This window comes from Entelurus aequoreus, linkage group LG14 (assembly GCF_033978785.1).
Source record: "Entelurus aequoreus isolate RoL-2023_Sb linkage group LG14, RoL_Eaeq_v1.1, whole genome shotgun sequence".
NCBI classification, from domain to species: Eukaryota; Metazoa; Chordata; class Actinopteri; order Syngnathiformes; family Syngnathidae; genus Entelurus; species Entelurus aequoreus.
Window position 1 is genome coordinate 25,639,517 of NC_084744.1, and position 16,055 is coordinate 25,655,571.

General features: G+C 39.5%; 1 protein-coding gene across 5 annotated transcripts in view; it reads right to left on the reverse strand.

Annotated features, from left to right (window-relative positions):
- Positions 1–15,652, reverse strand: part of LOC133664618 (involucrin-like) — a 32,364-nt gene extending 16,712 nt beyond the window's left edge. For 2 of the 5 annotated variants that reach the window (XM_062069397.1, XM_062069395.1), the window contains exons 1-3: positions 15,197–15,652; positions 3,669–3,959; positions 81–371 (exon numbers count right to left, since the gene is read on the reverse strand). In XM_062069397.1, the coding sequence (XP_061925381.1) occupies positions 81–371; positions 3,669–3,959; positions 15,197–15,320 (706 nt within the window). In that variant the 5' untranslated portion in view covers positions 15,321–15,652. The other 3 variants (XM_062069399.1, XM_062069398.1, XM_062069396.1) reach the window with 3 other exon arrangements.
- Between the last annotated feature and the right edge of the window lie 403 nt (positions 15,653–16,055).

A 16,055-nucleotide genomic window follows, 5' to 3' on the forward strand; every position in this document is an offset into this window, starting at 1 on the left:
CTTCTAAGACAAAGTGAACAGTCCAGTTGTGATGGATTGAATGCCCTGAGAATAAAATGATATGTGGATGTTGTGCTTACTTGGACTGTGATGAAGCTGTGAGGACTCAGGTGGTTTGTCTTCATGCTCTTCAGTCTTCACAGAGACAACAGTCAGTGGAAACTTGGTGAGATCATCCTCCTCCTGCCCTAGAAGACACTCTCCCTCCTGAGTGATCCACACTTCCTCCTCGTCATCTTTATTGTGAGGGGGATGTGTACCCTCCTCTTCCTCTTTAATGTGGGAGAGCTGTGGATCCTCTTCTTCCTCTTTAATGTGGGGGGGCTGTGGATACTCTTCTTCCTCTTTAATGTGGGGGGGCTGCTGGACGTCTGTTGGGTAAATAAGTAAATAAGATAAAGAGAGAATAGAAATAGTTTTGGACTGACACTGTTAACACAATGACATTATTTGTGTTCCTTCGTGTGTTAATAAAAACACGGGAAATACATCCTTGTTTCCAAAAATCAAATCAAAAGTGGCACAATGAGTACAGAAACAGACTTGGAAATTGGATTGGGGGCAATTTGAAAAGTTTTTTATAAGTACGAGGCAGCATTGATTGAGGCATATTGAACATCACTGATGTAAAGTGTGTAAATATTTTATTCTGTATACGGTCCATTACCCCTGCTCTTTATCTCTAAACTTAACCATAATCTTTTAATGACAAAGTCATTACCATAACTTCAATATCATGGAAATTAAAAAAATCAAATTCCAAAATCACTTAAAAAAGACATTCATGGTATGTTTTTGTCATCATGTAAAATACTTTTTTGTGGTCATTTTGTTGGCTAGGCCAAAAGGAACTTTTACCAAAAACATGTTTTAATATAGGGTGTTTTATGGAGTATCTCCATCAACAATTCCTCTTTAGGAATTGGAGACCATCTACGACACGCTGAAGGAAAGTCAGTCACCTTTATGTTCTTTTAATAAATCAAGTGTTGACTAATTTGGTTATTGAAAATAAATGTTTACATTCACTTATTGATGCATGTAAGTCACAATCAGGAAGTGAAATGATAACTAATTAGATGTGATTACATTATGAAATGTTTTTGGTGACTGTGTGAGTTTTGTGTAAACATGTTGATACAGGTTTACATCTTCTTGGGGACTGGAACACAGATATGTCCCGAAAGGATGCACCCATTTTTAAAACCGTCACTAAGCTGTGCCACCAACATTGTCTCACTTAGCTCATTAAGCAAACTACCAGGGTGAGTGAGTCCTTTTAAACCTTCATAGACCTCGTTACTTCTGACCAGTCTAAGATCACCACAAGCGGAACTACTGCATGCGGCTTAAGTGATCATTCCAAGATTTTCTGTACCTATAAAGAACATAGAATCGAGGCTGACGGCCACAAAACAAGCGAAGCTAGAATCCTCAAGACCAAGACGAGCAAGGCTTTCAATGACAAACTGGCAAACTAACACTCGCCCCGGTACTTGCAAGTACACAGGTTTTTGGGTCAATTCCTAACCTCAGAAAAGTAGATCACTTCACAGTCAAAGTGGGTGACAATATTATAACAAACAAAAATGAAATTACTAATTTTGGCTGCATCGTTGAGACTAATCTCTCTAGTGAAAAAAATGACTACTAAGGCAGTCAAAGAATCAACTGACGAATTCTGTTCGTACATAGTAGAACTACTCTTATGGGTAGTATCGCACATAAGACTCCAACACAAGCGCTCATTTAACCCCACTTTGAGTACAGAGTTCATGTTTGGTACCGTGACACCTTAAAAGCCCTGAAAAACAAACTCCAGACAGCCCAAAACAAAATGATTGGGCTTCTACTCAACCGTCCATCTCACCTTTCCTTAACGTGGGGAGGCTCTTGGTAGCCGACAGAGTACATCTTCTTGCAGTTGGTCTGGTGTACAAGATACACCACACCACTAAAATACCAATGTACCTGTCTAGATACTTCAAAATATATTCACCAGTATAACACCAAAGGCAGTTGTACAAATCACATTCAACCCAGATCACACACACACTAGATGTGGTGAAATTTGTCCTCTGCATTTGTCCCATCCCCTTGGGGAGCAGTGGGCAGCAGCGGCGCCGCGCCCGGGAATTATTTTGGTGATTTAACCCCCAACTCCAACCTTTTGTTGCTGAGTGAATCTCACTCCAAAAAAGGTTCCAATTTGTTTGCCTGCTATACCACCAAATTGTGGAACTCCCTTCCTTCCAAGTCGCTTTGAAAATACATTACAGGTTGCGGCTACTCATAACTGGGAATATACAAAGCCTTTTACTTTTATTTTATTTTCATTGACTTTGTTGCAGTATTTTTGTCTATTTTCTACATAATACTGTGTTCTGTGTGAGTTTAAAAAAAATATTTCAACTGAAACCATCACAGGCTTTCTTGTAGCAGTGAATGTGTACCGTGATGAAACTGTACCCTTTCCTATGCAAACTTCTCATAACTCCTTCAATCAATCAATCACACATTGTTACAATCTGAGAGGAACATCAATTGTCTCATTTACTTCACTTCACTTAAAAGAGATTTACACTTTTTAAATTTATTTTGCCTATCAAGAACACACGTTTTTTCTTTGTTATGCATTTTAAATAGTAAATAAATACGCTCAAAAGTCTGCTTACAATAAAGGCTATTAGAGTCGCACTATTCTGCCTACAAATAACTTAAAACACATCCAAACACCTCCATTAAGGTTTTATGTACATGCAGTAGGTACACATATGTCATTTAGTAACAGGTACATTTTTAAAAAGACGTAATATTTACATATATTTGCTCATTAGCACATTCATTTTAAAAACGCATCACAATGCTTGCTTTTTTTTTTAACATCACTGAATATTACACACTGCAGACTTCATGAGCCAACAAACATAATAAAATATCACTTACTGTACAAGGTCTGCTGTCACTATGACCCAGACTGATAGAATGTTGTTATATTCTCGTTTAGATGAAGAATGACTCATAATTGTCGCACGGAAAAGGTGGTGAAGCCTAGCGTCTTTTTGTGTCGTTCGCCATTGCCGGGTCTAAAATGGCTGTCAAACAGTACCAACTAGTCAGAGTATGTCCTCATCCTTCTACTATCCAGGTGAGAGGCACGATTCATGATCTGGAATAATCTTTCACCAGCACCGAGACGAGGAAGGAGCTCAACAGCCGGTGATGTCAACATAGACACACAAGCTATAAATAGTTTGTCTGCGTTAGAACTTAAAATAACAATATCACTAATACTTGGTTAGTATTCAAGCCACAAAATGCAAATGGAGTATTGTTGGCACTTTTTGGATGGTTTTTGAGGACCTCCCATTGGCTCCTTTGCAAGTGGACTTTTATTTACATTTATGAGTGAGAATGTGATTTTAAAAAATATATATATCCATCGTCATGTCTTTTATAATGACTGTGAACGATAGAAAACATTCACCAAAAAAGTGCAGTTCCCCTCTAAATTCAAATGATTAGAGTTAAGACTTTAAGTCTATGAGCATGAACTGATGAAGCCTACTTGGATGAGAGGACAAACGTCTTCTAAGACAAAGTGAACAGTCCAGTTGTGATGGATTGAATGCCCTGAGAATAAAATTATATGTGGATGTTGTGCTTACTTGGTCTGTGATGAAGCTGTGAGGACTCAGGTGGTTTGTCTTCATGCTCTTCAGTCTTCACAGAGACAACAGTCAGTGGAAACTTGGTGAGATCATCCTCCTCCTGCCCTAGAAGACACTCTCCCTCCTGAGTGATCAACACTTCCTCCCCGTCATCTTTAATGTGAGGGGGATGTGTACCCTCCTCTTCCTCTTTAATGTGAGAGAGCTGTGGATCCTCTTCTTCCTCTTTAATGTGGGGGTGCTGTGGATACTCTTCTTCCTCTTTAATGTGGGGGGGCTGCTGGACGTCTGTTGGGTAAATAAGTAAATAAGATAAAGAGAGAATAGAAATAGTTTTGGACTGACACTGTTAACACAATGACATTATTTGTGTTCCTTCGTGTGTTAATAAAAACACAGGAAATACCTCCTTGTTTCCAAAAATCAAATCAAAAGTGGCACAATGAGTACAGAAACAGACTTGGAAATTGGATTGGGGGCAATTTGAAAAGTTTTTTATAAGTACGAGGCAGCATTGATTGAGGCATTTTGAACATCACTGATGTAAAGTGTGTAAATGTTTTATTCTGTATACGGTCTATGACACCTAAACTTTATCTCTAAATTCAACCACAATCTTGTAATGACTAAGTCATTACCATAACTTCCACATCATGGAAATAAAAAATGTAATTCCAAAATCACTTAAATAGTATGTTATTGTCATCATGCAAAATACTTTTTTTGTGGTCATTTTGTTGGCTGGGACAAAAGGAACTTTTACCAAAACATGTTTTACTAAGTGGTGTTTTATGGAGTATCTCCATCAACAATTCCTCTTTAGGAATTGGAGACCATCTACGACGCGCTGAAGGAAAGTCAGTCGCCTTTATGTTCTTTTAATAAACCAAGTGTTGACTACTTTGGTTTTTGAAAATAAATGTTTACTTTTACTTATTGTTGCATGTAGGTCAGAATCAGGAAGTGAAATTATAACTTTAATTAGATTTGATTACAGTGTAAAATGTATTTAGTGACTGTGTGAGTTTTGTGTACACATGTTGTTGATACAGGTTTACATCTTCTTGGGGACTGGAAAACATATGTCCCGAAAAGATGCACCCATTTTTAAAGGCCTACTGAAACCCACTACTACCGACCACGCAGTCTGATAGTTTTTATATCAATGATGAAATCTTAACATTGCAACACATGCCAATACGGCCGGGTTAACTTATAAAGTGCAATTTTTAATTTGCCGCTAAACTTCCGGTTCGAAACGCCTCTGAGGATGACGTATGCGCGTGACGTAGCCCGGGAACACGGGTATGGCTTCCACATTGAAGCCAATACGAAATAGCTGTTTTCATCTCATTCTGGGTGTATTCTGTTGGTGAATCTGTTGCAATTATGTTCATTGCATTATGGAGAAAGAAGCTGAGCAAGCAAAGAAGAAAGTTCTCGGTGCAAAGCGGACGTATTTTGCGAGGGAAGTCAGCAGCAACACAACACAGGCGGTGTTTTATTGTTTACATTCCCGAAAGATGCAGTCAAGATGGAAGAACTCGGATAACAGAGACTCTAACCAGGAGGACTTTTGACTTCGATACAGACGCCTGTAGAGAACTGGGACAACACAGACTCTTACCAGGATTACTTTGATTTGGATGACAAAGACGCAGACGTGCTACCGTGAGTATGCAGCTTTGGCTTCCAAACATTTGATCGCTTGACCGTACGTGCGCGTCACGTACGTAACTTTGTTTAAATATATAAGCTTTATGAACCTTGGGTTAGGTGAACGGTCTTTTGGGCTGAGTGATTGTGTGTGTTGATCAGGTGTTTGAATTGTATTGGCGTGTTCTATGGAGCTAGGAGCTAGCAGAGGAGCTAGCATAACAAACACGTAGGTGTTTTTATGCAGGATTAATTTGTGGCATATTAAATATAAGCCTGGTTGTGTTGTGGCTAATAGAGTATATACTGTATATGTCTTGTGTTTATTTACTGTTTTAGTCATTCCCAGCTGGATACCAGGTACCGTGAGTAGCAGCTGCGCTTCCAAACATTTGATCGCTTGCCAGTACATGCGCATTACGTACGTTACTTTGTTTAAATATATAAGCTTTATGAACCTTGGGTTAGGTGAACGGTCTTTTGGACTGAGTGATTGTGTGTGTTGTGCAGGTGTTTGAATTGGATTGGCGGCTTATATGGAGCTAGGAGCTAGCATAACAAACACTGAGGTGTTTTTATGCAGGATTAATTTGTGGCATATTAAATATAAGCCTGGTTGTGTTGTGGCTAATAGAGTATATACAGTGGGGCAAAAAAGTATTTAGTCAGCCACCCATTGACAATCAATGGGTGGCTGACTAAATACTTTTTTGCCCCACTGTATATGTCTTGTGTTTATTTACTGTTGTAGTCATTCGCAGCTGAATATCAGGTCACTCCCGGCTCTCACAGCATCTTCCCTATCTGAATAGCTTCAACTCCCCACTAGTCCTTCACTTGCACTTTACTCATCCACAAATCTTTCACCCTCGCTCAAATTAATGGGGAAATTGTCGCTTTCTCGGTCCGAATCTCTCTCACTTCATGCGGCCATCATTGTAAACAATAGGGAACTTTGCGTATATGTTCAATTGACTACGTCACGCTACTTCCGGTAGGGGCAAGCCTTTTTTTTTATCAGATACCAAAAGTTGCGATCTTTATCGTCGTTCTATACTAAATCCTTTCAGCAAAAATATGGCAATATCGCGAAATGATCAAGTATGACATATAGAATAGATCTGCTATCCCCGTTTAAATAAAAAAAATTCATTTCAGTAGGCCTTTAAAACATTCACTAAGCTGTGCCACCAACATTGCCTCACTTAGCTCATTAAGCAAACTACCAGGGTGAGTCCTTTTAAACCATCATAGACCTTGTTGTTACTTCTGACCAGTCTAAGATCACCACAAGTGGAACTACTGTATGCGGCTCAAGTGATCATTCCATGATTTTCTGTACCCATAAAGAACATAGAGCCGAGGCTGACAGCCACAAAACAAGCAAGGCTACAATCCTCAAGACCTAGACGAGTAGGGTTGGGTATCGAGTGGAACCGGGACTAACTTTCCGATTCTCCCGGAATCGTTCAAAAGTTTAAATTTCGATTCCTATTTTCGACACCAGTCCGCCGACCGGAAAAAAATATGTCCGCCGAACCGGAAGAAGAAGCCGCTGAACACCAACGAAGAAGCGCCCACCGCCGGAAGTGTTAGCATAGCCGAGCGAGTCAGTCAAGCTCAAGCATGGATAGCGGGCGTCGGCGGTCGAAAGTGTGGATTTACTTTACAAAAAAAAAATGAAATAACCGCAAAATAACAGAGCTCCATGTCCATCAAGAAACGAGTGGAGAGAGAGCTGCAGATGTACCAGGACGTTCCACCATGTCTGACGACCCTGCTGCATGGTGGTGGTCCGGTGGAACCAACAAAAGACTTATCCTTTGCTGTCATATCTCGCTTTCTCCTATTTATGCGTTCAAGCTTCTTCCACACCCAGCGAACGTGTATTTTCCACAGCAGGAGACACTATCTGTCCAGAACGCTCACGCATCCTGCCTGAGAAGGCGGATATGGTCATTTTCCTAAACAAAAACTGTCTCTGATTTCATACTGTACCTGCTGCTAATCTGGACTGGGTTTTGCAAGTTGTTTCTTATTGTTTATTTGCTTTTCTGCACCAGGTTAGCCCATCAGTGGGAGCACGGTAACATTTTTAAGTACCTGCAGCATCATACACTTGTGTGTGTAAATGTGTTTTCATGAGGTTTCCTGCAGCATCATACACTTATGTGTAAATGTGTTTTCATGAGGTTTTCAAAAATAAAGCTATCTTGAGGAAAGTGTACCCCTGGGAAAATGTATTCATAATTTATAATATTTATATTCAAGTTCATAGATTTGATATTTATATTCTAGTTGAGAACTATCCTGTGAGGAATTTATAGTAAAGTTCATAAAAAGTTAATAGAATTAAAATTGATGGAGAACGTCAGACTATTTCATTCAGAAAGACTGTAGGTTAGCTAGCTCATTTAAAATATCCTAAACTTTTTTTTTGACCCTGCCTCTTAAAAGAATCGGAATCGAGAATCGTCAGGAATCGGAATCGAAACAAAGAATCGGAATCGTTCGAATTCAAACGATACCCAACCCTATAGACGAGCAAGGCTTTCAATGACAAACTGGCAAATTAAGACTCGCTCTGTACTTGCAAGTACACATGTCTTTGGGTAAATTCCTAACCTCAGAAAAGTAAATAACTTCACAGTCAAAGTGGGTGACAACATTATAACAAACAAAAATTAGATTACCTATCTTGGCTGCATCATAGAGACTAATGACTAATAAGGTATTTAAAGAATCAACCAACGAATTCTGTTCTTACTAGTGTTGTCCCGATACCAATATTATGGTATCGGGACCTGTACCAAAATGTATTTCGATATTTTTCTAAATACTGTAAAAGGGACCACAAAAAAGTGCATTATTGGTTTTATTTTAACAAAAAATCTTAGGGTATATTATTGCAAGTTTGTCCTTAAAAAAAATAGTGAACATACTAGACAACTTGTCTTTTAGTAGTAAGTAAACAAACAAAGGCTCCTAATTTAGTCTGCTGACGTATGCAGTAACACATTGTGTCAGTTATATTCTATTATTTTGTCAAAATTATTAAGGACAAGTAGTAGAAAATGGAATAGTAATCTACTTTAAGGCTGAAACGACGCGTCGACGTCATTGGTTATGTAAATACGTCGACGCCGTTTTTGTGCGTCGACGCGTCGCATAATTACGTCACACTACCGTCATGGCGGAGCACAAAGCAGACTGTGCGAGTGAGGGGAAAAACGCACGCCAAAAGTCGTCAAAAGTGTGAGAGTATTTCAACACAGCCTAATAATGTTGTTGTATGCACACTGTGTCGAGCGGAAATGGCCTGTCATAGCAGCACAACGGCTATGAACGAACATTTGAAAAGAAAACCATCAACCATCAACTAGTCCAGGGGTCGGCAACCTTTACCACTCAAAGAGCCATTTTGGCAAGTTTCACAAATTAAATAAAGTAATGGGAGCCACAAAAAAAATTTTAAAATGAAAAACACTGCATACAAAGCTTAAATGCTTTGTGCTATGTTAACCAGGGGTCTCCGACACACGCACCGGCACGCACTTTAATGTGGAAATTTGATGTTAGTGCAGCCCGCGAGTTTTGAATGAATGGCGCTTGATAGCGTCATGCTTGCCAACCCTCTCATTTTTCCCGGGAGACTCCCGAATATCAGAGCGTGATGACACTGCATTTGGCGCCCTCTACAGTCTGCCCTAACAGTGTACCTGCTCAACCACACGTAGAATGCAATTTTAGCTTGCTCACGTAAGTGACAGCAAGGCGTACTAACTCAGCAGCCACACATCTTACACTGACTGTACCAATACCCAGAATCCCATGCAGCCCTAACTCTTCCGCTCAACCAACGCACGGAGAGGGGGGGGGGGGTTGATGTGTGGGGGGATTTGGTGGTAGCGGGGGTGTATAATGTAGACCGGAAGAGTTAGGGCTGCATGGGATTCTGGGTAATGGTTGTGTTGTGTTTATGTTGTGTTACGGTGGGATGTTCTCCAGAAATGTGTTTTTCATTCTTTTTTGGTGTGGGTTCACAGTGTGGCGCATATTTGTAACGTAACAATGTTAAAGTTGTTTGATACGGCTACCGTCAGTGTAAGCTGTGTGGCTGATGAGTAAGTATGCTTTGCTGTCTCCTGTGCGTGCAAGTAATAACAACATGCAACATGTGGCTGGACTGGCACGCTGTATGTAAATGCTATAGAGGACAATTACTGTAGTGCAATTAGGGCACGCCCTTTATTTAGTAATTAGAGTGTAAATAGGATTATTTTTTCCCTGGGAGTAATCTATGAGAGACACTGAGATCCATAAATCTCCTGGGAAAATCGGGGGGGTCGGCATGTATGTAGCTGAGCCGCATCAGAGTGGTCAAGGAGCCGCATGCGGCTCCGGAGCCGCGGGTTGCCGACCCCTGAACTAGTCAATCGTCCGCGTTAGCATACGTTGTCATCATTACACAAAAACATGAATGTGTCATTTGTATCTGCTAGGGGTGTAACGGTATGTGTTTTGTATTGAACCGTTTCGGTACGGGGCTTTCGGTTCGGTACGGGGGTGTACCGAACGAGTTTCTAAGCTAAAGCTAACTTTAGCTGCTAAAGTCTTAACAAGTTGCTTTGCTCCTCTGCCTCTGTCTCAGCACGCAGCATTGTCCCACCCATACAACCATCTGATTGGTACACACGCAGCATTGTCCCACCCACACAACCATCTGATTGGTACACACGAAGCATTATCAGCCAATCAGCAGTGCGTATTCATAGCGCATGTAGTCAGCGCTTCAGCGTCGAGCAGATAGGTGTTTAGCAGGTGAGCATCAGGCAGCGGACTCTCCCCAAATGATAATAAACACCTCCCAGTCAACTACTAGTAACATCACTATGAGCCCGTTGACCTACTAGAAACTTAAACTGCAGCTCAGCTCACTCGCAGTCCTGGTTTGAGGTGAAGGCTAATTACCTCTCAGTTCCAGCCACATCGACCCCTTCTGAGCGCCTATTTTCAGCTGCTGGGAATATTGTAAACAAGAAAAGAAGCAAAGCAAGTAGACATGCTAACCTTTCTTCATTACAACTGTTAGTCACTCACTGGAATGAGTAGAATTGGTTATTGTGTACTGTGTTGGACTGGATGTTTATTTTGCACATTTTAAAAGCAATACTTAATGTTTACAGTGCTCCAGAATATTTAGATTGGCACTTTTTTGTATTGGATGTTTATCTTTATTTTTGCACATTTTAGCAAATAAGCAATACTTTCACTTTTGTTGAAATGTTTACACTGTTGTTACAGAATATTTCGTTTTGCACTTTTTTGTATTGGATGTTTATCTTTATTTTTGCACATTTTAAAGCAAAATAAGCAATACTTTTACTTTTGAAATGCTTATACTATTGCAGAATATTAAGATTTGCACTGGATGTTTACTTTTATATTTGCACATTAAAAAGCAAATAAGCTACTTTTAATTTTGTTAAATGTTAAAAGTTTTAAATGTTTACATTGTTACAGAATATTTTGTCATGTTGTTGTCAATGTTGACTGAGTGGCCATACTTTTTTTTTTGTAAATAAAAGCCATGCCTTTTGAAAAAACTGGCCTACTTTTATTTTTTCATCTTCATTTTAAATAAAATAAAATAAAAAATAATCGGTAAAAGGAAAAATAATCTATAGATGAATCGAAAAAATAATCTATAAATTAACCGATTAATCGAAAAAAATAATCTATAGATTAATCGATAGAAAAATAATCGTTAGCTGCAGCCTTAATCTACTTGTTCATTTAATGTTAATATCTGCTTTTTTCTGTTTTAACATGTGCTATATACACTTCTGTTAAAATGTAATAATAACGTATTATTCTGTTGTTTGAGACTTTACATTAGTTTTGGATGATACCACAAATTTGGGTATCAATCTGATACCAAGTAGTTACAGGATCATATATTGGCCATATTCAAAGTCCTCATGTGTCCAGGGACATATTTCCTGAGTTTATAAACATAATATATATATTTTTTAAACGAAAGAAGATGTCGTGATGCCAACAAATATTGATGTAATCATAGAAGTACTACTTTTTAGAATCAGTAAAGTACCGAATATGATTAATTAGTATTGCGGTACTATACTAATAACGGTATACCGTACAACCCTAGTTCTTACATAGTAGGATCACCCCGCTGGTGGGTAGAAATGCACTTAAGACTCAAACACAAGCGCTCATTTAACCCCACTTTGACTACAGAGCTCATGTTTGGTACTGTCACTCCTTAAAAGCCCTAAAAAACTAACTCCAGACAGCCAAAACAAAATGATTGGGCTTCTACTCAACCGTCCATCTCGGGCTCACCTTTCCACCAACCATTTCCTTAACGTGGGGAGGCTCTTGGTCGCCGACAGAGTACATCTTCTTGCAGTTGGTCTGGTGTACAAGATACACCACACCACTAAAATACCCATGTACCTGTCTCGATACTTCACAATATATTCACCATTATAACACCAGATGTAGTTGTACACGTCATATTCAACCCAGATCTCACTCCAAAAAAGGTTCCAATTCGTTTGCCTGCTATACCACCAAATTGTGGAACTCCCTTCCTTACAAGTCGCTTTGAAAAGACATTACAGGTTGCGGCTACTCATAACTGGGAATATACAAAGCCTTTTAATTTTATTTTATTTTCATTGACTTTCTTGCAGTATTTTTGTCTACTTTCTACATAATGTACAAAGCCTTTTACCTATTTTAAATTATATTTTATTTACTTGCAGTATATTTGTATTTTAAATGCTACTTTCTACCCAGTACTGTGTGAGTTAAAAAATATTTCTGAAACCATGTCAGGCTTTTTTGTAGCAGTGAATGTGTACCGTGATGAAACTGTACCCTTTCCTATGCAAATTCTCATAACTCCTTCAATCAATCAATCACACATTGTTACAAACTGAGAGGAACATCAACCTCAAACTGTCTCGTTTTCATGAAGAATCTAAATCAAAGCATTGCATCATCCCCACAAGACAAACCATCTTCCTATTGAAGAAAAGTGTTAATAATGAAATATAAAGTTAGTAAAGATGTGAGAGTAAGAAGTAAACAAACCTGTTCTGTGTAACACAACTTGATGTTTCTTGAAAACAGCGTCAAGTAGTTGATGTTGTCGCTCCTTCTCTTTTGTTGGACAAAGTTCCTCCTCATACTTTGCTATCGTTCTTTCGCACATTTTCACAATCACAACACTTTACACTCACATTTGATCCCTACTTAGCGATGTGTTGATAACGTCCGCGTCTCTTTGTTAGCAGCTAACAAGCTAAACTAAGCTAGCACAAGACGCGATAAAGTGCGCTCAGCCTAATGTATCCAGGTACAAACAATTACTAACAATGTGTCATCTTCTACACGACATATATGCGTACATGTATGCACTAAATACAAATACAGAAACAATAATGGCCAGTGACCACGTTTAGGCCTTCTCTGTAGTGATGGGTTCTAAGGGGGCCACGTGTCAGGGAGCGTAGCTTAACCCTGAAGAGGGCGGTACTTATCCCGGAAGGACATAAGACCGGAAGAGGGCGGTTTTAAGACTGGAAGAGGAGGGGGATTAATTTGGAAGAGGCTAAAAATATGGATACGCCCGACATTAATTGGTATTAGGAACATGAATGGGTTATTAAAGGCCTACTGAAAGCCACTACTACCGACCACGCAGTCTGATAGTTTATATATCAATGATGAAATCTTAACATTGCAACACATGCCAATACGGCCGGGTTAACTTATAAAGTGCAATTTTAAATTTCCCGCTAAACTTCCGGTTCGAAATGCCTCTGAGGGTTGACGTATGCGCGTGACGTCAATCATTGAAATGGAAGTATTCGGACATCATTGAGGTCAATACACAATAGCTCTGTTTTCATCTCATTATTCCACAGTATTCTGGACATCTGTGTTGGTGAATCTGTTGCAATTTGTTCATTGCATTATGGAGAAAGAAGCTGAGCAAGCAAAGAAGAAAGTTGTCGGTGCAAAGTGTCTATTTTGCGGGGGAAGTCAGCAACAACACGTACACAGCCGGCGCTTCTTTGTTTACATTCCCGAAAGATGCAGTCAAGATGGAAGAACTCGGACAACAGAGACTCTTACCAGGAGGACTTTGATTTGGATACACAGTTGCGATAACGTGAGTACACAGCTGCGCTTCCAAACATTTGATCGCTTGCTATAACTAGCTCGAGCTAGTAGCTAGGAGCTAGGAGCTAGCATTAGGATTAATTTGTGGCATATTAAATATAAGCCTGGTTGTGTTGTGGCTAATAGAGTATATATATGTCTTGTGTTTATTTATTGTTGTAGTCATTCCCAGCTGAATATCAGGTCCCACCCGCGCGCTTCCAAACATTTGATTGCTTGCCCGTACGTGCGTGTCATGTACGTAACTTTGATTAAATATATAAGCTTTATGAACCTTGGGTTAGGTGAACGGTTGTTTGGGCTGAGTGAGTGTGTGTGTTATGCAGGTGTTTGAATTGTATTGGCGGGTTATATATACGGGATCCCGTCCATATTACCCGCTCGAGCTATAACTAGCTCGAGCTAGTAGCTAGGAGCTAGCATAACAAACACCTAGGTGTTTTTATGCGGGATTAATTTGTGGCATATTAAATATAAGCCTGGTTGTGTTGTGGCTAATAGAGTATATATATATGTCTTGTGTTTATTTACTGTTGTAGTCATTCCCAGCTGAATATCAGGTCCCACCCGCGCGCTTCCAAACATTTGATTGCTTGCCAGTACGTGCATGTCATGTACGTAACTTTGATTAAATATATAAGCTTTATGAACCTTGGGTTAGGTGAACGGTTGTTTGGGCTGAGAGAGTGTGTGTGTTGTGCAGGTGTTTGAATTGTATTGGCGGGTTATATATACAGGATCCCGTCCATATTACCCGCTCGAGCTATAACTAGCTCGAGCTAGTAGCTAGGAGCTAGCATAACAAACACCTAGGTGTTTTTATGCGGGATTAATTTGTGGCATATTAAATATAAGCCTGGTTGTGTTGTGGCTAATAGAGTATATATATGTCTTGTGTTTATTTACTGTTGTAGTCATTTCCAGCTGAATATCAGGTCACCCCCGGCTCTCACAGCATCTTCCACTCCCCACTAGTCCTTCACTTGCACTTTCCTCATTTAAAAATATTTCATCCTCGCTCAAATTAATGGGGAAATCGTCGCTTTCTCGGTCCGAATCTCTCTCACTTCATGCGGCCATCATTGTAAACAATAGGGAACTTTGTGTATATGTTCAATTGACTACGTCACGCTACTTCCGGTAGGGGCAAGCCTTTTTTTTATCAGATACCAAAAGTTGCGATCTTTATCGTCGTTCTATACTAAATCCTTTCAGCAAAAATATGGCAATATCGCGAAATGATCAAGTATGACACATAGAATAGATCTGCTATCGCCGTTTAAATAAAAAAATTTCATTTCAGTAGGCCTTTAATGAATATGAATGACATTTGACCGACATTTACCCTTTGATTAATCAACACCTACACACACACACACACACACGCACACTTACACAGGGATTGCAGTGAAAGTGTACCGTGATGGAATTGTACCCTTTCCTATGCAAACTTCTCATAACTCCTTCAATCAATCAATCACACATTGTTACAAACTGAGAGGAACATCAACCTCAAACTGTCTCGTTTTCATGAAGAATCTAAATCAAAGCATTGCATCATCCCCACAAGACAAACCATCTTCCTATTGAAGAAAAGTGTTAATAATTAAATATAAAGTTAGTAAAGATGTGAGAGTAAGAAGTAAACAAACCTGTTCTGTGTAACACAACTTGATGTTGCTTGAAAACAGCGTCCAGTAGTTGATGTAGTCGCTCCTTCTCCTCTTTTGTTGGACACAGTTCCTCCTCATACTTTGCTATCGTTCTTTCGCACATTTTCACACAATCCCAACACTTTACACTCACTTTTGATCTCTACTTGGCGATGTGTTGATAACGTCCGCGTCTCTTTGTTAGCAGCTAACAAGCTAAGCTAACTAGCAAGCTAAGATAGCACAAGACGCGATAAAGTGCGCTCAGACTAATGTATCCGGATACAAACAATTACTAACAATGTTTCATCTACTACACGACATATATGCGTACATGTATGCACTAAATACAAATAGAGAAACAATAATGGCCAGTGGCCACGTTTAGCCTTCTCTGTAGGGTTCCAATGGGGGCCATGTGTCAGGGAGCGTAGCTTAACCCTGAAGAGTGCGGTACTTATCCCGGAAGGACATAAGACCGGAAGAGGGCGGTTTTAAGACTGGAAGAGGAGGGGGGTTCTTCTTCTTCTTCTTCTTTTGATTTTTATGGCTGTTGGCAAGCAACCTTGTGGTGTGCATTACCGCCACCTACTGTAATGGAGTGTGGATCGAGGTGGATTCCTACTCTATATCCTTTTATTTAACCCAGTGTTTTTAAAAAATGTATGTATTGCTTTATAACCTGTGTGTTCTGAGTGCAATCCTAATATATCTTCAACTGCTAACCTAATATTCTCTTTCGCTAACTTATTTCCCAGTATTTCCCTTTCTCTATTATATTTCCTACAATGTATTAAAACATGTCTTACATTTTCTATCTGTTGGCAAGAATCACACAGTCCTGTAGCATGTTTCCCTA